General features: G+C 40.4%; 2 protein-coding genes and 1 long non-coding RNA gene across 11 annotated transcripts in view; 2 read left to right on the top strand and 1 right to left on the bottom strand.

Annotated features, from left to right (window-relative positions):
• The window catches only part of LOC309881044, a 48,364-nt gene extending 47,414 nt beyond the window's left edge, over positions 1–950 (top strand). For all 3 annotated transcript variants that reach the window (XR_014318061.1, XR_014318062.1, XR_014318063.1), the window contains exon 4: positions 496–950. This is a non-coding gene — a long non-coding RNA (uncharacterized lncRNA). The remainder of the gene's footprint in view (positions 1–495) is intronic.
• A 5,489-nt stretch (positions 951–6,439) lies between these two features.
• On the bottom strand, positions 6,440–14,241 carry PTGS2 (prostaglandin-endoperoxide synthase 2). 3 transcript variants are annotated; one of them, XM_082765981.1, is made up of 11 exons: positions 14,107–14,241; positions 13,383–13,499; positions 13,131–13,274; positions 12,507–12,650; positions 12,023–12,204; positions 11,226–11,309; positions 10,800–11,046; positions 9,614–9,900; positions 9,332–9,479; positions 8,771–9,178; positions 6,440–7,340 (listed from the first exon to the last, which is right to left on the bottom strand). In XM_082765981.1, exons 1-10 carry the CDS (start codon positions 14,156–14,158, stop codon positions 8,772–8,774), a joined length of 1,812 nt encoding a protein of 603 aa, XP_082622107.1. In that variant the 5' UTR covers positions 14,159–14,241; the 3' UTR covers positions 6,440–7,340; position 8,771. The 3 variants fall into 3 exon arrangements, with proteins under 3 accessions (XP_082622107.1, XP_082622108.1, XP_082622106.1); XM_082765982.1 differs by having other exon boundaries at positions 8,847–9,178; XM_082765980.1 differs by having other exon boundaries at positions 6,440–9,178.
• Positions 14,197–23,013, top strand: part of PLA2G4A (phospholipase A2 group IVA) — a 121,070-nt gene continuing 112,253 nt past the window's right edge. For 4 of the 5 annotated variants that reach the window (XM_082765973.1, XM_082765976.1, XM_082765970.1 and 1 more), the window contains exon 1: positions 14,530–14,775. The gene's annotated coding sequence lies outside the window, so the exon portion shown is untranslated. Of the gene's footprint in view, positions 14,244–14,529; positions 14,776–23,013 lie in introns of those variants that run through there. The other variant, XM_082765974.1, reaches the window with a different exon arrangement.

The following is a 23,013-nucleotide window of genomic DNA, read 5'->3' as shown; positions in this document are numbered from 1 at the left end:
CAGTTTCAAATATTGTGGCAGTCTGAAAAGGTATCAAAATAAAGTGACTAACTACATGTATAACATGTAGAAAGAGATGACCATTGTGTGTAGAGGCATTTAGTAGAAAGCAGGGTTACACAGTTTTGTTTCTCAGAGGTTAAACAGTACAAGCAGCAGATATTAGGGGAAAAATCTTCATGCTCTGTTTCCTGATTTTGAAAGCAAACTCAGATAGCTCTTCCGCTTCTGAATTACATAAAGACTGAAGTTATCTGCGTTTCAAAATCCTCCCAAGACAATCCAACAGCTGTGTTGGAAATAAAGACAAAAATTTCACACTAAATAACTGTTGGTTATGGGATAATTTTTAAATAGTATTTAATTCAGATTTATTTTTCTGCTATAGAATTAAGTGCTCAGATAAATAATTTGAGCAAACTCTTATAAATCCAAATTTAAGCAGCTGGCCCATGGGCCCACTTTCCAAAAATAACTACTTTTGTTCCTTTGCAGGTTCCTGCCCTTAGTTTCAGTGCTGGCAGCTCCCTGGTTGCCCGATGCTGCTGGTTGCCCTCAACTCTCAGATTCAGCGTAGCAGTGTTGGGTAGGTACACTTGCAAGGGCTGAGATGGCTCAGTGTGGTGACTCTTCAGTTTCCCTATGGGCCTGTAGAAGCCCAGAATTCTCCTACTGACTGTCAGAGACCCTTTATAGTTTAATGAAAAATGAAGGTCTGATATAGACTGAAGATTATTGAGAATATCCAAGATCATTTACTGTACAGTAATGTCAGGTTACATTTTTTATTATTTTATATCTTTTGTCTGATCTGTAAAAGAACCTACTAATTTATTGTCACATTAGGAAATCTGTTGCATTTATTGTCACATTATGAAATCCATTGCTTACCAGTTAAAATGGGTCTGTTATAATGACAAACACTGAAATGTTTCAATAAAAAAAACAGTGAAAAGAAGCTGGTTTTATTGTTCTATGGGGGGAAAAAAAAAAAAAAGAAGTACTTCAGTCCATTTCCAATTTAGAAACACATTCTTTCTGCTTCCACTGAAATTCTCTACATTATAAGATCTGAGCCTAATTTACATGGAATGGACTCTATTTCCCTACCTCTGAGGAAATAATACCTTTTTAACAGCTCCTCTAAGATATCATCAGATCATCAATATTACATCACAATCTTGTGTAAGAAATAGTATTTCATAGCTCAACAAGCTCAACACATTTTTATTTTAATTATTACCTGTGACTGCCACTTAGCAACTCTGCCATTATTTGTTAAGCAGGATTAATTAATATTCTCTAGGCAACAGGCTTTATAGCCACAACTGAAAGGATATCAAGTTGTGTCGATTCTCATGGTAAGGTTTTGACGCTGCTTGAGAACATATCTGGAATTGATCTTGCTGTTTTTAGCCATGTTTTGTTTCTGTTACAGCTCACTGAAGCTTTTCAGGGCTTAAAATCATTCAGAAAAAATGCTTGGCTGGGTTTTTACACAAAGCCGTTTGACTTCTTGGGGTCTTGGTCTCACCTATCTTTGAAGACCTGCCAGCATAAATTCAGAAATATCCTCATTAACAGTCATGCATTACAGTGTTACACTAGGCAAAATGTATACAATGGTTCCTTGATGAATGCTTATGAAAATATTTTCTTTGGGTAGACCTTCATGCTATAGTGGAAAGCAAGACAAGGCAATGTGCTGTTTGGGGAACATGCCTTCTCCCACTGACAACCATCTGCCCATGATGCTCAGTGTGATGGACACTGCTTTCAGTTGGTTCTGTCCTTTTGCCCACTTTTAGGGCAAGAAAAGGGTAAAAAGTTTCATGTGCTCTCATAGAAAGGTCTACTACAAATGCAGTCATTTTGCAGAAAATGAATGGGTGTTAAAATTGCTTGTCAGCAGGGCAGGTTTGAACAAGGATGCTTGCACACACCTATATCCACTACTGTGTAAGCCTAAAGTAATGAGCTACACCTGGTTACCATGAAAAAATAGAGTGCAAAGCAAGAATGAATTTTCCACAGGATTTACTCCTTTACTTTTTGAGTGCATTGTTTTTATCCTTAGATAGAAGCACGAACTAATACTTTGCTAGTGTATTAAGTAAAGAAGCGAGGCTCTTGAAAGCAGCATGCTCATAGTTATGTGACACTTTTTCAGTGTTTTTCTTGAAACAGCTATTAATTAACATAAAAAAAAAGATACCAGGATTACAGTTGGTTAGAAGATGTGATATATTTCCAATTTTTAAAAATGTATTAAGACTCCTTATTTTTCAATAACAAGTTTAGTGGATTTTTTTCTTCTTTAGAAATCTTTCAAACTCTATTTTTTTTAACCAAAACTAAAAAGTAAAGGAAAACAGATACTTTCCTTATATTTTAACTTTCTGAGATCTCTGGTTTTTTTTTTTTTTTTTTTTTTTTTTAAATCTACAGGCACCCTAGTGCAATTCTGATTGAAGCCCTTACGTAAAAAATTTACCCAGTATTTTCATTATGTGCTTGAATAGCATACAGACAATGGTGACAGAGTGAGGTGGCCCGAAAAATCAGATATGAAAGATATGAAAGTCAGAGGGAGTTTCTGTAGATGTACCCTGCAACAGACCAGATACTGAATTGGTATGCAACAGATAGATTGGTTTCAAAGTAGATGTTCTGAACATTATTTGCCTCCTTCCCACAAATTAGGAGGTTTTTTTGTTTGTTTGTTTGTTTGTTTGTTTGGTCTGATGACTAGTATGTACTGGATAAAGTGCCTTGGCTTGCCCAGCACTGAGGAACCAGCATGGGGCAAGCTCAGTGATAAACCAGTGAGATCTCATGATCTGTAGTATTGTCCCTGTTCTGACGGTGGTCAGCTCTTGACTTGCCCAGGCCACATCCAACTGTTTGGTTTGTCAAGGTAGGTGAAGATCTTAATAGTAGCTATAAGGGAATGCTAAGACTTTCACTTAGTCTCATGTTTTACAGCCAGAAAAAAATCCCAGAAAGGTAAATTTGAAAACTTCTTGTGCTACTCCTTCCCTTCTTCTCTTTCTTGACATCTAGTTTCTTGTTAGTCTCATTCCTGAACAGCAGATGTGGAATGTAGTGACTTTTTTTGATTGTCAATATTAATTTAAATGTATGGACCAATCATGTTGCATCAAAGTATAACATTATTTCGAAACTGGAGCTCCAAATGAAAGGAAGATGAGCACTCAGCTCTTGCCAAGGAGCATTTTTTTCTCAGTGCAATGTTTCCTGTGATGCTACTGCATTTCTGCCTTGCATACTTTTAGGCTCTTTGCATGTCTTTTAGTGAAAAAGTTAGGATTTTTCTACTCACCTCTGTTTCCATATTTATTGCACAGAGCTATGGCTTTTCTGCCCAGTATATATCCTTGTATCTTGCAGATTTTTTCTGGTCTTCCAAATAAAACAGCATGTCTTTGCAAAATGGTTTTCCAGTGTTGCTCAACAAAGTCAGTAGAACATGCAAGGAACAAGAAAGAACATCAGTCCCCCTATCAGAACTGGCTCCTTTGCCTGTGTTCCTTCTCTCGTTCACATCTTTCCTATGGGTTGGACAAACTACCTGATGATTTTTTTAATGGGTGTGCTGAAACCAAAAGGTTATTTTCTAGCAAAGCAGAAGTCTCTCATGCTACAAATGTCTCTTGAAATGCAGGTAATGTGTGGCAGGGTGTAAAGCAGTTGCCTTGGGAGAATTTGTGCTCCAGCGTAAAGGTCAGTGCACGTCCAGTGAGTGTATCAGAAGTAATAAACCTGGTCAGATGCCCAAGGGGCTCAGACTCAGTGCCCATAAAGAGCTCTTACGCAGCTGGCAAGTGAGCAAATGACGTATGGCCAAAGCCCTCAGTGAAGGCAATTACATATGGTGACCTGCTCACAAAAGCATTCTGCTCTAGTGCTCCTTGAGGGAGCCGTACCTCCAAGGGTACAGCTCAGATGTTGACCCCCCCGCTTCCTCTCTCCTCTTCAGTGTTGCCTTGGGTGAAACAGTTACCTCAAGCCAGTCTGGAGAGCAAGTATTTCTGAGGGCAGGTTTCCGCTGGGGAACATTCTTGTCTCTTGTATCATTGGGACATGCCTCTGCTCAGAGGAAAGGAGGAGCTCCTCCATGATTGAGCTGTCTCATCCATCATGTACCAAATCCATCTGGACAGGCCCTTCCCTAACTAGGACTGCAGTCACAGAAGCACCTTCTCTGTGGAACACTTTGCTGGCATGCTCTTGCTGCCACACCTTCCCACGGAGTGTCCCACCGCCCCAACTGTAGTTGTGGCCTGTCATTGCCCTCTGAACGGACAGGCATCGTCCATACTCACTTGGTCCCATGAGGTGCCATGTCATGCCACTCCCTTCAGAGCCTGCTTGTTGCATTGTGGGTGACAGTGTTAGCAGGACTTGTGGGCAATTTTCTCACCTCTGGGTCTCAGGAATCACTCTTTTGAATATTTTGCTTGGGGAGACATACAATAATTTAATTATTTTTCCTCACCAACACAATCGAACTAACACCCCAGAAATGTTTAGGATTGACTAAATGCATTTTTTGAGCCCCAAACAAATATCATTTCTGTATTTTTTTTTACCAAAGATGCCAATAGCTTTGCCTTTGCTTCCCTTCTATCACCTGCTTTATTTCTTGGAGTGCTCAACTAAAGCCACGGGACAGGCTTGAAACCCTGCCTTGCACTGAGTCAGAGCAGCCGCCTTCCAGGAGCCTGCCCATGAGACATGGCCGCGGGCCCTTCTGGGACAGGGTGTGCTCACTCTCACCAGCTGCACCAAAGCACTTCAGAGTTTAATTGAGCTAGAGCAAACACATGCGTGAGAGGGACCATGGGTTACCCACAGGAGCAGTCAGAGCTGGCCTCTCCCTGAGGTGACAGACAGCAGCCACATCCCCCTTAGGCAGGGGGGTAAAGTATTTTCTCCCCTCACATCAGAAAGCCCAAAGAAATGTGCTGGAAATGAATATAATCGCAGAGTTAACTGGCTATTAAAGAAAAATAAACCACATTCCTCATAGAAGGTCTGTATATGTCTACATACACACAGCCTCCATGTGTGACCAGGAGAGAGACTGGAGCAATGTTTTTGGAGGGGCCCTCAAGACATTGTGGTTTTGGGGCTGAAGTGATTAGGACTGAGTTTTAAGTTGAAGAGAGTTAAGGGAGGTTTTTAGATGCCTGGGTACAGTAGGACAATAAGGGAACTACACACCAGTGGAGATGGAAAACTACAAAGTAAAGGCAGGAGGACTGTCATATGGGTATATGGACCTGTGGGTCTCTGGGCTAAACCTTGAACCAAAAAAATTTTGAGTGACTGGAAGGAAGATGACTGGATGAAGGACATTTGGCCCCTAGAAAGTGGCCATGAGAGGACACTGACACTTTTGGGATGGGGGTGTAATGGAGATGGTCAACAGTGGGATGATAGTTGGTGCTGGAGGTAGCATTTGGTCAGTGGCTGGGCAGAGGTGGTAGGAGTTAACTGAGGCAGTACAAGGTACTCAGTCTCCTTAGTTATCTCTTTCACAGCTTTCCCCTTTCCTTTCTGGAGATGAAAATGCAGGTGAGGGATTGGGTGGCACCTGGATATTCTATGAAGGGTAGAAACACATTACAGCAACTCATGCGAATCCCATCTCTGGGTTTTTATTAACAGAAACACTCCTTTTTGTCCCAGCCTCACAGCCCACTTTTTCACCTTGCATCATTCTTTGTCAAAGTTAGTCAAGATAGTCAAAGATAACTTTGCTAGAAAAAAAAAAAAAGAAAAAAAAAAGAGCAAATCTGGGCCCTTGTAGAGAGGGAAGACAAATGGTTGATACTGTCCATGAAGTGGCTGTCACAGTTGATTTAGCCTCATCTGTTTGCAGACACAAATTACTGTCTCACAACAGTGAGAAAGTACCATAGATGAAAATATGCCCAACTGCAAAGACCCTGTCTAATTGCTGCTAGTATTCCAAAGTAGTTTCCACTTTTAAGCTAAGCTTGAAGGGAAATACATATGAACTATTCTTGCTTTGAACATTTTAGTACTCAATAGCAGCACAGGGAGGTTGGTTACACCAGCACGGTGTTATGTGTCGCCAACAATGTACCATCCCTCCAAAATGCTCAGGCACTCAAGAGAGCATTGCCAGCATGCAGCACAGTGAGTTCTCCATGGATTTCATAATGAAGTCCTTTTTCAGTAGTGGCAGAAGAGAAAAATAACTACATTTGGATGATTTGAATTATAGGCACCTTGATTTCGGGATATAAGAGATAATTCTGGATTTAAAATTCAAAAGCTATCTTTGCCCATTTTTAGTATATCCCAAAGATTACTCATTTAATCATGAATGGAAAATAAAATGAGAAAATTGTTTAATACAAAGTTGCAGTCATAGGAGCTTATTGAGGTAATGTTTTCAATTTATTTATATAAGCAATTGCATTTTAAAAACATTTTTGTCCTACAAAAATAAAGTGAAATAATTTACAGAATTTTAAATAAATAATTTTGAACACATATTTATCATGTGCAACTTGAACCCAGCCAAACCCAGCAGGTTGGGTCACAGACAAGTGAAATGTGGCTTCAGAGAACAAAATGCACAGTGAACGATTCCTTTCCAAAGCAGCTTATAGCAACTCAGCTGACATAAACTTTTTCTCCCAAATTCCTTTTTACCTACCCCAAAATAACTAAATTTGTCCAGACTTGTCCCTCTTTGACTTTAAGCCAAGCAGTTTTCTTTGTTAATGGTAGAAAGGTGCTCTGACATGCGTTCCAAAGATAATCTGAACGACAACTACATGTTTAACTGATGACCAAATAGTTTTCTCTTATTAGAATATACAGTCCTGACCACATTTTTGTACAAGGTTATTGAAGTTTCTCCTTTCTTTGTGCCTCAGATAGAGAAACAAAATGCCCTTCCTGAAGTGTTTATATCAAAGACCATCTCAAATCAGTCACTGGTATTGATTGTTATAGGAGATCTGGAGTCAGCTAATTGCACTAATGGTTACAAATTTACTCTGCAGAAGGTAATCAGTGTTTTCAAACAAATCCATAGAAACAAAGAAATCACAAGTCAAGCTATTCTACTACCATAGCCATTACAACACAAGCCTCTACAAATGCTTGAGAGATTCAGATGTAACATAAACTCAAGTCCTTTTCCACAAGTAGTCAAGGAATTTTGTGTGGGGGCACAGAATACCAGGTTGCTGCTCTACTCCAGTCTGAAGTGACATTCTTTTTACCTATAGTTCCCCAGCTGTTTTTATGGGAAGATCATCTTCTATATTTCCTCTCTAGAAATTAAAAAAAGATACCCTTATATGCAAAGGTTTAAGTGCTGGTACAAGATCCTGTGTAACTTTTTATGTGCCCATATGAGGCTAGAAATTTTAGTGCTGGATCAGGACACTTGTTTAGGACATTTTGTGCTAACTAGCCAGTTTTTGTTAAACTTAAGCCACTCATTTAAAATGCCTCTGTTTGTAATCTATAAATAAAATATTAGCATCCCCCCCAATCAAATAAATAGAGCTCTAATTCATTACTATGGATTGTGTATATAAAACCTAAGCTAACAAAGTCTTGTTGCCTTGAAGTTTTGCTCAATCAGTGCTGCATACGTTTACATAGCTTCCCAGTTTTTATTATTCCTCAATAATCTCAGTTTGGGTACACAAACCCATACTATAGTCATGTTCTTAACTAAAACTGTACTGTCCATTTGTCCTTAAAGTGACAGAATAAAATTTATGTTGTCAAGTAGACCAGAGAACTACAGCTATGAAAAAAAAAAACAAAAACACACCACCAAACTAACAACAAACTAATACTTTGGACTAAGTTTAAGACGTCCCTGAATTTGCAAAATAACATGCATTGGCTGTTGCCAAGTAGCCTTGTATTACAGCCTGATAGTAATTTCTAAGCTCAGTATGATTACTATCATGTTCTTACATAAATAACGTGATATATGCTTCAAAAATAAGAAGCATCTCAGACTAGTTCTATTTTCTTTAAATAATTAAATTAAAAAAAAAAAGAAAAAAAAAACAAATATTATAATACCCTAATGCCCTAAGCAAGGACAATGCCCTAATGCCCTAAGCAAGGACAGATTTTAAAAAAAATTAATAATAATAATAAAAAAAAAAAAACAACAAACACCCACAAATATGCAAGTTACTGTGCAAATTGCCTTATTTGCAATGAGGGAGAGGTAGTGTCATTGATAAATGCAACGCATTTTCTGACTTTACAACATTAAAAAAGTCTTATAAACATGTATTTGTTAGTTTTGGAGTGCTTATATGGAATTCAGAATCTTTTCTGGTGGTTTTCATTAGGTCAAATTTTCTTCTGTTTTTAGTTTGATGACCTGTTTTCAAGCTTAAGCAACAAGTTGCTTTTGTAGTGTTCTGAGACCTACACAAGACAAAACCTAACACCTGTTGTCACATATTAAAACAAATACAAAACACAAAATAAAAATTGGAACCTTCATCCACTTTGGAATACGTAGTTCTGTTACAGAAGATTTTAAACAAGGGATTCACTGCTGTAGAGCTGAAACACAGAAAATCCCTTTTGTAAGTAGAAGCCTTACCCGAGTAAGGAATCTAGGGCAACCCCCAAAGTGAAGATGCAAAAGTGTTTTTTTTTTTTTTTTTTTAAACTTTAAGCTATAAATAAAATAATTTATATAAATAAATAAATAGATGAATACTTTATAACTCAGCAGATCGCTCTTTCAGTAGTAGTGTGGGGTTGATATCTTCCATTGCTGTGTTTGAGGTACTAACATTAATAGTTGCCTCCGTGGGTTCAGGATTTAAGACGTGGAAAGCAGTGAAAGGACAGCCTTTCACGTTGTTGCAGATGAGCTTCTGTAAGGAGGCAGTATTGATTATTTCAAATCCCACTTTTCCACCAAAGGTGCTGGGCTTCCAGTACTCTGGGGAACAGATAGCATTTCCCATCAGTCCTTTCAGAGAGAATGGTGCGCCGATTTCTACCATTGTTTCGCCAAAGATGGCACCTGGTCGTGGCTTTTCTACAAGGAGTCCTGGATACAGCTCCATAGCATCTATGTCTCCATAAAGCTCTTCCAGTTCAGCAGCCATTTCTTTTTCTCCTGTAATTATTGATGAATAAACATAGTAAGTGGAAAAATCCTGTTTTCATGGCAACACCATCCTGCTGAAGTTCAGAAACAGGATTGAAGGCTTCTGTTAGCTATTTTAAAGACAAGGGCACTTATTTATGAAGAAGGATTAAAAACTGTTACCTGTAAGTTCTTCAAATGATTTAAATGGTTTCAACATGAAGCGTTTCCTGTACTCATTCAAGGACTGGTATCTCATTTGTCTGCTTTGGTCAATTGAAGCCTTTGCTACTTTCTGTACTGCAGCAGGAACATTTTTTCCACCAGCAACCTATTCAGTAAAGATGAAAAGTAATAAGATCTCCAGATAAAAGTTATGAGGAAGTTATGCCTTCATATAGTTTTGCATAGATTTATTGCACCCCTGATGCAACCCCCAAATTGTTAACTTGAGAAAGTACTTACCCTGCCAGCACTTTGCTTGGAGAAAGATTTCACCATATGGGAAAGGCCATGTTCCAGCATTATAGAGTTGTTGTAGAGGAACTGCTGGAAAGTGTACTCCTGGTCATGTATTTGAAAAGTGTCAGGCAGAAGTGGGTGCCAGTGGTACAGGGTATTGAATTCAGCTGCAATTCGGTTCTGGTATTGGAATCGCTGGTTGAACAGAAGCTCAGGATCAAACTTGAGTTTGAAGTGGTAGCCACTCAAGTGTTGCACGTAATCTTCAATAACAATCTTGATTGTCTCTCCTGTTGGAGAAGGAAAAGGGACACAGTATTGGTACTAATTCCCTGAGGAACCCTATCTATGAGAGAACATGCAATTTCTAAACTCTTCTGGAAAAAATACTATAGGGATCAGGATAGCAAACACTCCTCAGCATTCCCTAATAGTACAGAGAGAGATCCATGCATTTTATGTGACTAAAAGTAGGGGGTAGAACAGTACTTAAGAGCCCAAGTTTTTGGCTGTGGCAGACAAACCTTTCTTTGCCTTATAGCTTGGTTATAATATACTATCTAGGGCAGAGGTAGGGGACAATAAAGAAAGCTAGTATCTGAAAGCAACCTCTCAGCTTCTGAGCTGCTTAAAACAATTTTCTTTTATTGGTTTACTGTTTCATCCACGATTTGGGCACAGTCTTTCCAAACTTGGTACATGTCAACATTAACAGATGAAATACCACTTAGCAGACAATTAGACAGGAGAAGTATGTGCAATAACATTTTATGTAGCTTCCTGAACTTAACCACAGCCCCTCTTAAAGCATATCTGAACTGACCCAACCCCAGAAGAGAAAAAAAGAAAAAATTCTCTCAGAGCAACTGAGGTCATCTAGCCTCACAGGCCTCCTCTCTGAGAAACGAATCTTAGCTTCCCATCTTTTCACCGCTTTCAGTTCTGTTTCCCTTAAATACCGGAATTAATTATCACTTGACTCAATTTTCTTCAGTTTTGGTATTTAACATAGCAGGAGGCAGCTGTATTTTAATGTGTCAGGTCATGAAGGCTCAGATTTATTCCCTCATACAACAATTAAATAAGAGTTTTTCCTCTTACTAGATCTACTGCAGCTGCAGTACATCACAGGTAGAAGCGTCAAGCTCAATGGAACATTTGAATTGCACGTAGTAGAAGTGACACTCACCTATCAATATGAGTCTAGTAGTTTGGAATAACTGCTCATCATCCCACTCTGGATGCTCCTGTTTCAGGATGTCACAGACCCGATTGTGTTCTCTCAGCCATATTGTAGCATACATCATTAAACCTGGGACCAAACCAAACACCTCCTGCCCAACAGAAAACTGCAAGTGTTCAGGAACATGAGGAGGGTAGATCATCTCTGCCTGAGTGTCCTTCACTGTGGGTGGATACATTTCCCCATCTATCATCTGCCAAAGAGGGCACACAGGAAGAAGGGAGAAAGAAGAGGAGAGTCATAAGCTATCATGCTTATGAGATACGATGTATTGACTCTGTTAGCACTGACTTAAAGCAAGCAACACTGCAAGCAGAGCACTAATTTTAAGAAATATGTCATCTAATTAAAAGGCGGGAAGATAAGACATACCTGATATTTTAGCTTTCCATCCTTGAGAAGTCTCAGTTTAAGCTGTCTCTCCAAAGTCTCTCCATAAATGTGATTCAAGTCAACCTGTAAAATAAAAGCATTTGGAACATGAAGACAAGCTACATTTTTTGCTATTTTAGGATAGGTCCTAGTTCTGTGGATGCCAATACGATTTCATCCCTTAAATGTTTACCTTTTAATTATAATATTGTTACCTTATAAGTATCACACAATGATATTTAAGATGAAGCCAAATTATTTCCTGGCAACTGGAGCAATCACTCTGTAAGTTTTTAAATTGGACTGGCAATTTAAGAGGACTCTGTTTAGAGTGTCAGCAGCTTTTTATTATGCAGCCAGCTCTTTATATACACAAACATTTTACAGCTTTCTGTTTTAGACATACACACAACATTCATACTGAAAAATTCTTTATCCAAAGGCTGTCTGCTTTGTAGATAACTTTGTAGATAAAGATCTTAAAATTCAAGTTTGCTTCTGAAGTTCTTTTTAATTTTAATAGACCTAACATATTAAGCAAAAGCAGATTCTTGGGAAAAAAAAAAAAGTCATAGCCCTCACTGTACAGAGCCTTTAAAGAGAATTATGTGAGATGTTATTCAGTCACCAGAGTTTTGCCTCCCCTCTTCCAGAACTTCCTGATTTGTTGCAGGGCATGTTGAATGGTATGTGTACTAGTGTTTGTGCATTCTGACTACCTGTAAGGTATCACTCTAGCTGGTTAGTAGCTCCTAAGAGCTAAGTACTGTGTTCAAGTTACAGAGCTATAGTCTTACCCCATGGCCAAGAGCTTTAGTGAAACCAGGTCCTTTCTTGTGGTCTGTCTTAAAGAACTGATGAGTGAAGTGTTGGGCAAAGAATGTGAACATCACATTTGTGCCTTGTGGGTCAGGAATAAATTTTTTCCGCAACAAAAACTTCTCCACAATCAGCTTTGAATCTGGGAGTTCTTTCTTCCCTACAAGGAAAAGAAAATCTCCTTATAGTAAAGTGAGATGTTCAAGACAGCTATGGTTACTACTTAATTTTGTTCCTAACAAAACAGACTTACTATTTTCAATTTATTAATGCAGGATTCAACAACAAACGCCAGAATGGTTATCTTTAAGGTCATTACACAATATGCAATACATGGTTATCCTCAAAGTCAACTACACTGTTAAAAGGTTGTAGACAAGCTTGCCTGTTGGTGTTTTATAAGACAAAAAGATAAAAAGGAATTCCTAGAAATGAACATTATGCATCTGTTTTATTCCTTACCTTTAACACCCATTGGTGTTGGACAGTCACGTCCTACCGGGGGAAGACTTCTTGTGTAATAGGAAAGATTGGAATAAGTTTCCCAGTTTTTGTAATTATAGTCACTATTGTAAGTTGGTGGGCTGTCAATCAAATGTGATCTTGCTGGAAGAGAGAATAAAAATTATATGTATTTGTTTTTATTTTAAAACTATACCTTTTAGACTCGAGAAGTAAGTCATATGGCCAGATTTTTTCCATATATTTTGCCAGCAGTTGTATCAACAAATTCCACACATATAATCCCATTTAACTTCAGTAACTGATGGTTGCTGAATAACAGGAATAGGTTCTGAATTAGCAATTGGCTCCAACTATTGAAATTTGCATCAAATGGTTCATGTTATGCTATATGCTAGCAAAATGCTAGCTTTTATCAGTGATGAGAGCAAAATGCATTTCTGTCTGAAAGCACATTTCACATCAAGTGTGCAATGCACTGAAATCTTAAACTTTGTTTAGTGTTTTTACCTTAGTGCATTTTAGCTTGCTACTTCATGAATAAACTGATCAAGTAGAGCATTCTGGAGTCCTACAAGTAGCTCCTGCCAGTTAAGAGTATGAGAAGGGAGAACTTATACTTACACGTCAATACATATCTCATAATAGTATCTCGTAAGAAGGGGATGTTGTTGATGATGTTCCAGACTCCTTTGAAGTGGGTGAGAATGTAATGGACAGTATTTGGCGTAGGTTTCAATGTTAGTTTCAGCCATGTGAAGAATTCCGCTGTGAGCACAGATGGAAAGATTGTAAGTTAGCTATTAAGAATAACCTGCAATTTTGGAATTGAATTCTCAAAGTTCATTTCCATGAGAATGGATCCAAGATACTTACGTGTTGTACAATTTTCCCCATAATATCCTGTCCTTGTGCAGTCACATTCATACTGGTCAAATCCTGTTGTCATGCATACTCCTCTGTTCTGACATGGGTTTGAGCAGCAAGGATTGGCTAGAACAAAATTAAATACTCTGATTAAAATAGTGTCTTTTATACCTAGATCAGTGTTCTCACCACACCGAGTGAAGTTTTTGGATGTAGGTTGACAGTGCCCTGAAGTTTAATGTTCACTGGGATGTCAACAGAATGAGTACGCACTCACACTATACTTTAGAGAGCTATGGGTAACAGCTAACGACAAAAACTAGGAATTTGGCATTGTGGACTGCGACAAGCTTCTCAGAGCATTTGTGCTACCTCACACAGGTCAGTGGAGGCCTGACATCCTTCCTACCATACTTAAGTATTCTAGAAACCACAAAAAGTACAAGATAAAAATAAAAATCGTTCTGGATTTCCACCTGGAAACCTACACCCCGTGAACCACCCCTAGGCTGCAAGTGCAGCGGAGCCCCATGGAAGCTCCTTACATGCCCAGGACAGCGGGGCCGTGATGCGGGCCCTTGCCGGCCGCCCTTGCCGGCCTCTCACGGCCGCCCCCGGCCCGGCCCCCGCTGCCTCGGAGCCCGTTGCGCGTCGCTTTCACCCGCGCCACCGCAGCCGCCTCCCCGGCTGCTGCCGGCCCGGCGGAGACGGGTCGGGTCGGGACGGGTCTCACCTGCGTGGCCGGCAGCCAGGAGACCGAGGACCAGTGCGCAGGGTAGGATCATATCCCGGCGGGGCTCCGTGGTGCTGGTTCTGGTGCTGGTCGGGCTCTGCGGATGCTCAGTGCCGAGGACCCAGTGCTGCTCCCAGGTAAGCACCCGCCTATTTATCCCGGGCGCCGTGAGTCACCCCTCCTTCACTCCCCCGGGCCGCCGCAAAGTCACGAAATTGGGAATTTTTCGGCCCCGCCCCGCCGCCTGCTGCTGGGCCGACCCCGGGCTGGGCCGAGCCCGCTGCGGCGTGGCGCCGGGGGCCGGCTGGGGAGGGCCGGGACCGGCCGGGAGGAGCCGTCCTGCTGCCCGGCAGAGTCCATCCTGCTTCCCGACGGGAGCCTCCCTCTGCCCGGCAGGGGCTTCCTGCCTCCTGCCCGACGGGAGCCTGCTCCTGGCCGTCAGGGACCTCCCGCTGCCCGTCGGCCCTGCCGCGCTCCCCGGCCCGCTGTCCCGAGGCCCCCAACGCCCCCATTTCCAAGCCCGGTTTCCAAAACGCCTCCCGCACCTGGCCGGGCCCAGGCGTGTCGCGGTTAGTGAATAATCTGTGTACACAGTAATAGGCCATCCTGGATGTTCTGGAGAGGGGCACGAAAATCCATAATTGCATGATTCTTCTGGTATAGCAAAAGGTGTGTATTTTGACTTTAATTTTAATTTCTGTGCTCACAGACGCACAAACGTGTGTGTATGTATATGGAGATAGCACACTGCTGGCCTTGGTCACACTCTTGGCTGCCAGCTGCATGTATGTGCATCTGCGGTAGCTGGGTGCAAGTCACGACTTCGTACAGGTTGTGCAAGGGCGGTTCAGCTTCTCAGGTGTGAGACGGGGATCTTCTGCTCCCGCATCAGGAGCCAGACTGACCAGCTGCAAAGCACGGGTGATGTTCAGGGTGTACAAAGGGGCAACTCCGTAGATCGAGCTTCTGGCTTTGTAAATTTTGTTTCCATTTTACACTGTTCCTATTGTGTCTTACAAGGCTTTGTAAGACTTTATTTAAAATGTCAGATGAGCAAGGTGTTACTTTTTAATAAGATGGGTAGGAAGCTGTAAATGCAGAAAGTATTTCTAAGGTGTAAAACCAGCAATGTTTAGGGGAAAAATGAATGAGCTGTGTGCTAGGGAATTCTCTCTGAAATGATAAAACATTACTGAGGGATCTGGAGAACCCTGGGGATAAGGATAACTTATTTTGGGTAAAGTTTTGATCTATTAGAAGTAAACGATGTGCAAATGGAGTAGAACTTCAGTTTCGGGAGAGGACACTTGTCCTTGGCAAGGGGCATTTGTCGCAACCGCCAAACTGGTGAGCGCTTCTTCACCTTCCACCCTACTCCCTGCAGATGCAGGCTGGAGGGAGGAGGGCAGCCTGGGCTGCAAGGCATGGTGTTGATGCTTCTTGAGCAGGGCACGTGGTGAAGCATGGGCTGTCTTTGGGTCTGATTTCTGCTGGGAAAGGTCATTTGTGCAGCTGGTGGCTGTGGTGCAATTGGAAGGATCCTTCAGCTCCTCTCACGCATTGAAGCAAGATGATGGAAAATCAGGGGGATAGGATATTGCTGTTTTTCCGAAGGCTCCCCTTCACCCTCATGTATTGTTTTAGGATTGCCTGTAATCAAGGTTATGTGCTGGAATGGGATTTATCCTTAGAAATAGGTTATTTTGCTGTGTCAAGACTCACCACCAGGTGGAGATTTTATGCCCCAACTAACAAATTCTCTATTTTTATTTTTTTTTTAACATACAAACTCTCATTGAAAAAAAAAACCAAACCACCACCATTATTTTTACTTTAACGATAGTTGTTTTAAATATCCTCTGCTCCAGGTGAAAGCAATCACTGAAACGTACTATCTTCCTCAACCTCAACATTTTCTTCCTCAACATTTTTACTTCAGCTGAAGCATCTGGATTCCCTTGTTTCTGTTTCCATTCCAGGTTGCGTATGAAAGGCTGAGGAATGTATATAGAATATGTATTGAATTCATGCCTCTTTGCTGAGGTCAGTATATTGGTTTCTATAGGCCAGGTCTCAGAAAAACACTGGAAGAGACACAGCCATCCATAGTAACCTCAGTAATGCCACCAGAAGGGTGGCAAAGGGGAAAATGTACCCCTGCCTTGGTGCTGTTCCATTTTTGCCCTGGCTCCTGAAAATCTAGAGCAAGTTCCATTGATCTGGGAAGAGTGATTTTCCTGGTGTGGTGTTTCTGTGTTAGGGAGATGGAGGCTTGGCAGAGTGGGAGAATTTGCCCATTGCGTGTCTTCCTTGCAAGTTTTCAAAGCATCAATCCCTCCCCCCCCGCCCAAGTTATTTTCATTCATTTTATCTGTAGCTATGGTTCAGCAGGAAAAATTAGGAAAGGCTTCATTTCTCATTGGGGATATTTGTACCCATGAAGTGAATTTCAGCTTTGCCATTCTGAGATGTTTCTTAACAACTACCCATGGAAATTACGTCATAATTGTATACATAGTGGAGTATAGGATAATGTAGATTTTTGCCCCATATTGGTAGGTAGAACTCCACCTGGCCTATTTTTGACAGCTCTATTTAAAGAAGAAGGTGTCTGAATGCAGTAGGATTCACTGAATATTACTGCCCCCTTCTGCTGGATGTTTGTTTCCTATTGCATTACATGATAAATGATGACCCACAGCTAGTTCTTGTTCTTCCTGCCATTTAGATGGTACCTTATTTTCAGAGTAAGCTCTAGCAAGTCAATCATTTACAACCCAAGCCACATACAGTGCTGTTTTGTAACCAAACTTCATGAGGTGAAGCTGTCATTTGAAAATTAAGTAAAAGGCTGAAAAAAAAAAAAAGTAGCTTCACTATAAAAATAGAAATGCATAATTTGAATTTTTGTTCTTCCAAAATTTCAAACTGTAGCTATTCAAAATGGCTACAAATACAAATACCTGCACTAGCAGATTATATTGTGCTGTCAAAAGAGATGTTAGAAGATGACTTTGTCATAAGATGCATGGGAATGCCATGGCCCTGTGGGCTTCCACGACAAGGAACTAATGCACAGCTGTGTGTGTCACAGAAATTAACTCAATCAATTTGCTGGAAAAAAAAAAAAAGTAGTAAACATTGGGTGTTTTTAATATTGCCATGTTACGATCATAAATCACCTCCCTAAATTGGATTAGGAATCAAATATTAAGAATAGTTTTTTAATGCCTTTTTGCTTCTCTGTTTTCTATCTGCCCTCTCATTCCATATGGTCTAAGAACTTAGGCTTTTTAAGGAGGGGGCAATAGTTTATTCTTATTTTGCATTGTATTTGGTGAAAATAATAAAAAGCAATCTGCCTCTGAGTTACAGACCTATTAACATTGTAGTGAGTGAAATGATTTTTGTGCATATTCTATAGAATCCCCAGGAAAACTGCTTTTTACAGGCAAAACACACACTCCTATTTCATTGATTGGAACGCCATCAAGTGGAGGTGAACTAGAGCATGAGTAGCTGTCTAGATGCCAGGATGATTTTGACTTATGCCATTTTCACCTGTGTGGTGGGTTTGGTGGATTTTCTGGTCACTTCCCAGATGTGATAGGTAGCAGAAAGGCTCTGTCCAGCTGGGAATGTTCTGGAGAGAGAGCATTAAACTCCAAAGACTGTGCATGTTCCCTAGTGAGGTGCTGATAAAGTGAGCTGGTCATCTCCAGTTCAATGAACATGCAGTATTTTTATAAAAGAATAAGTAGACAGTTAAGTAAAGCTATGTTTCTGTCCATAATTACAAAGATCCATGTCAGAACAGTAACAGCTTTATGTTCATCAGGAGCTCAAAGTGTAACTTAATGTATCTGCTGCTCCAAATGAAACAGTGTTTGTGACACATGCTCAGAAACATGTATCAAATATTTATAGGCATTTGGCAACCTGTAATGAAACAAATTGTATTTTTTTCCTAACCCTTTTTTGCCATTACAGGTTTCTAATAAAGTAGGAAAGCAGGCCAAACAATAGGTCATGTAGATCCATGCAATACATGGTAAGAACATAGCAAAAAAAAACAAAGACTTGCTGTATCAGCTGGTTCCAAGGAGTAAGCTGTATTAAAGTCAGAGGGGCTGTTTGCACTTAAGCCAGCAGCAAATTTATCCTCAAGAGTTTTTAATATGTTTCAAATGTTTTCCCTTCCCTTGTGATTGTGGGAATCTCATCATCATGTTTAATAGCACAGTAATTTCCTGGCAAGCGGGCCAACTTTATTTCTTCAGTCTGTACTTTTCTGTTCTTTTATTGCAAAATGTGCCCAATCTGAAGCTCGCTATCACCAACAGTCTGACTGTGTTGTAGCCGAAGCAAAGACACACTCTGGAGATGGTGGGTACAAAGATACGATAACAAATCTGGATGTTCTGAAAATGTTCTTGAAAATAGAAGGACACAAGAAGGAAGTCTATGTCTTTAAGATTCTTTTGCTGCCCTCTGCTAATCAGGAACATGTTCACAGAAATCTTTGGTTATGTATTTGCTTGAAACTTTCATGTAATCATCTGTGGGTTTGACTGGCCAGCGCTGCCAGTTCTCTGTCTCATCTTCTGAGTTCTGGAGTGCTCTGGTCATTTGGGTCACAGTTTCATTGGGACTCTGCTGGAAAACAAAAATAGGCTCTGCTGGAAAACAAAAATACTCAGTTACCTGGATTTAAAACAAGGGAGGTTTATTTATTTTTCCAGGAAAATCATGGTAAAAACACACTTAATTTGTGGAGCTTCTAGACTAGAAATTTTGCTGTTGTCATCTGGTACTCCAAAACAATTAGTGACAGTGAAAATGATGCATGAATGGAAGGTATGTGAGGTCTGGGATCTGGGTGGCGGTGCTCCAAAGCAAAATACCATGGACAGTGATTGGGAAGAGCGGCTTGGGAAAGTGGGAGTATGCCTTAAATCCAAATTAGTTGTTTTCTTCTGGAATTATCCAAAAAAATGTGGTAGAAATGGTGGGTAGGTGGCACAAAAAGCTACTTCAGATTTAGGCAAGATCTGAGCAAGTTTGGGCCCTAATTTTTTTTGTTTTGTTTTGTCTTCATGCATTTTGTCTTACCTCTGCATTTCAGCTACCAAAGAGGAAACATAAATCCACTGCTTGTGTTTTATTTGGAAGCCAAGAGGAGTTTGAGGGGATGCTTTCCAATATGGGAAAGTTGCAGTTTCTTTTGGCAACATCTTCTCATATAACTCTTCCCTTGCTTTTTTTATCAATTGTTCTTGTTTTAATCCTCTGATATTCTGGACAGAATAGTTAGTTTTACTTAGTAAAACTTAGTAAAACTAAGGTGAAATGACTTAATGTCAAATTGAACTAGTGACATGAGGTGTGGAATGAGACACCTATGCTCTTCAGCTTCATCGTGCTGCATCCTGGCCATTTTTTTCCCCAGTGCTGTCTGTTTGCTCTGTAATTTATTTGCCATTTATCCATAGTATAACACCTCTATAGAGCGTCTGCACACTTATTGGTGCTTGTTAAATAGCAATTTTTCCCAACACTAGACAGAAAATAAACAAGAACTGCTCATTAATAACTGCTAAAAATTGAATCTCAGCCTTATCCAAAGCAAGGGTGAGCTCTCTACTTTGGGAGGTTACTGGACATTAAATTCATGTCGCGTTAAATGAAAGTCAATCCACAAATCTTCAGCAAAAATGGCTTCCAGAATCAAGTGTTTTGTTTTTGAGCTGAAATGTATTAGACAATATTGCTCTTTTCCTCATTTGCAAACTTGGTAGTCACAAATTCAGTCCTGCTTGACTAGTTCCTGAAAAACAAACCCTAAATGACTTAAACTCAGCTTGAAGCACTCTCAGATGAACTTTTTCCAGGGAGTGTAGGTGAATGGCATATGGAACAGAATATTTTTATCCTATGGGATAGTTTGAGTTTGCAGCAGAGGTTGACCCTGGATATTTCACCCTCACTATTTGTCCTATTTTCTTTAGGTGGCAAGACTTTGAATTTCTTTTATGGTTGAATTTAAAGGAAAAGGCCATAAACATAAGTCATCAGTTTCTGGCAGCCACAATACATCAGATCTATGGATATTTTTAAAATTCCAAATAAATTTTCAGAAGCCTTGTTTGGATGCAATTGACTGTGGGATTTTCTTCCTAATTGAACTGCACCTATTAAACAGACAGTATTTTTCATTGTTCCTTGAATGAAGGAAAACAAGTTATCCTTATTGACAATCAGCTACCAAAGCACTGAACTTCTCTGCTATTGTGATTTGGTTCTCTGGTGTTTTTTTTTTTTTTTTTTTTTTTTTTTGCAGTCTCCGTTTTTTGTCGATGTAGCCTCAATATGTTTTGTATTTCCTATGTAGACATTTGATCACAGCTGCAACAAATACGTCATGAGATTTTGTAACTCTCTTACATAAAGAAGCATCAGCTGACATTTTGTCTGTTTTTTGTCATCTCACAAGAAGGCTGTAACTCATGTTAGGGTAATTGCTTGTGTTATGCCATTTATAATAAGCATTTTAGATCAAAACAATCAGAAGGTTATCTTTCCATGGAAAATCCATCCATAAAGAGTAGATTTGCAAATACTACCTTCCTTATTGCAGATGCTGAAATTTGCTTTTAGCTACTTCCTGCTTAACTTTTAGTAAATCCTTTCATTCAGTCTCATGCTCTTTTGTTGTCCAGCTGAAAGCAGCTCTGTTGTCACACAGTGAATACCATATTTTGTAATTTTCCACCACTTTCCAGCACACTGACATTAAACTGGATAAAGGAAACCATAGTAGGCTTTATTGAGTAGAAAATCATTTCAGCATAATGCTTTTATACATAAAACCTCTTTAGGTAATAAAGTTTTTTTAGGTTTATTCACAAATGCCTTTTCTCATTCACTTTTGAGAAAGTAAACATTATTTCTGCAAAGAAACTTTTTTTTTTTTTTTTTTTTTTTTTTTTTTTTTTTTCTACCAGAGCATTTAGCAGATCTGTTTATAGCAGTGCATAAACTCCTGTTCTGTCTAGTTACTATTATTCTGCGGGGTTTTGTAAGGTTTCCATACACTTAATGGCTCCATAAGGTGAGCTGCCTTTAGTCACTAAAGGAAGCCCACAGATCTTGTAGATACAATGTTCTCAGGTGTGTTCATCAAATGCTTACATGTAAGAGCTAAACACAGAATATGATACAAATGCTCTTTTTATTGTGTCGCTGAAAGCTGTGCGTATTAGATCTGGGAATTTTCCATCATTTACCAAAGGGAAAAAAAGGGGAATAAAGCAGCACTTCAGCATAAGCTACGTAAAACGAACCCTGGCAGGGTTTCTCGATTAGAAGATTGAATCTAACTCAATGTAAAACATTTATCCACATAGGTAGCTATATATGCTACACACTCCATATAACTATATGTAACTATAAATCATCTGTAATTCACAGACTAATATGGCCAGTCTCTCAAAACCCCAAATTTGCAGTGCCTTAGTGCAGCTCATGTACCTCTGTGGGGCGCACGTGCCCGAGGCTGCCGGGCTGCCTCACTCACAGGCTGGGGGCTACACAGAGTGCTGCACTTCTGTGGGCACCATGAGCCTGTGCAGATGGATGGGCTCATTAACCCCGCTGCTTCATTGTGAAGCTCTGTCCCTAAGGCTGTGCTTATTGGAAACACTGGGATGGTTTTTACAGTATTAAAGGCTGAAGTGTAATTTCTCACCGCGGCTTGCCTTTCTGTTAGCTACAGAGCAGTTTTCATCGTGGTCTGATATATCATAGAATCACAGAACCATTAGGGTTGGAAAAGACCTTCAAGATCATCTGGTCCAACCACCATGCTGCTACCAATATCACCCACTAAACCATGTCCCTAAGCACCACGTCCAACCTTTCCTTGAACACCCCTAGGGACAGTTACTCCACCACCTCCCTGGGCAACCAATCCCAGTGCCTGACTGCTCTATCTGAGAAGAAATGTCTCCTCATTTCCAACCTAAACCTCCCCTTGTGCAACTTGAGGCCATTCCCTCTATGTCTATTACTAGTTATCTGTGAGAAGAGGCCACGCCCAGCTCCCCACACCTTCCTTTCAGGTAGTTGCAGAGAGCAATAATGTCTCCCCTGAGCCTCCTCTTCTCCAGGCTGAACACCCCAGTTCCCTCAGCTGCTCCTCACAGGACTTGTGCTCCAGGCCCCTCACCAGCTTCATAGCCCTCTGTGTGAAGCTCACAGGTGAACAGCTGTTTTGACAACTTACACATACAGTGCAGTAAGGCAGACTTCTCGTTAGGGTTCTTGCATTTTTAATACAGGATGGGACTTTGGTGACCAGCACAAGATGGATACACCTACAGTCTGTCTAACAGCCTTCTGCGGAGATTTACTATGTTGCAACTTTGTGGAAGTGTAAGCTATCCTCAGCTTGTTCTCCACTTTTCAAACACCACTTTGCAAATATTGCAGATGCTTGCCTTGACACCGCTGTACTTACTGTGACCTGCAAATTAATTTTAATGTAACTCCATTGGGGGATGCAGTATGCTCTGAGAGCCTTGCTAAGTAAGCACACGCTATGCTGTGAGGAGGCAGCTCAGCTCTGCAAGCTCTTGTTGTCAGCCTTCACTCAGTGCCCACACAGGAAGGAGCCATCAGGGTGTACATCTCATTAAGGACTGGATGTGGATTAAGCTGCTGATGTTAAGATGTTGCGTTGATTAAAACTGACTGTAGCTCCTCACAATGGAGTGGCTGGACGAGTCACTTGGTGTCAGCCAAAAAAATGTTCCATGACACAGACCTTGTGGCAGCGTGCTGTGATGGGCAGCATCACAAATTAGAGTAGTAGCTCACAGAGGGCAGGTTCCTGGAGCAAGTTGTGCT

The sequence above is a fragment of the Aythya marila genome, assembly GCF_965140915.1.
Source record: "Aythya marila genome assembly, chromosome: 8".
Lineage (NCBI taxonomy): Eukaryota > Metazoa > Chordata > Aves > Anseriformes > Anatidae > Aythya > Aythya marila.
This window is presented reverse-complemented; position numbering and strand designations above follow the sequence as displayed.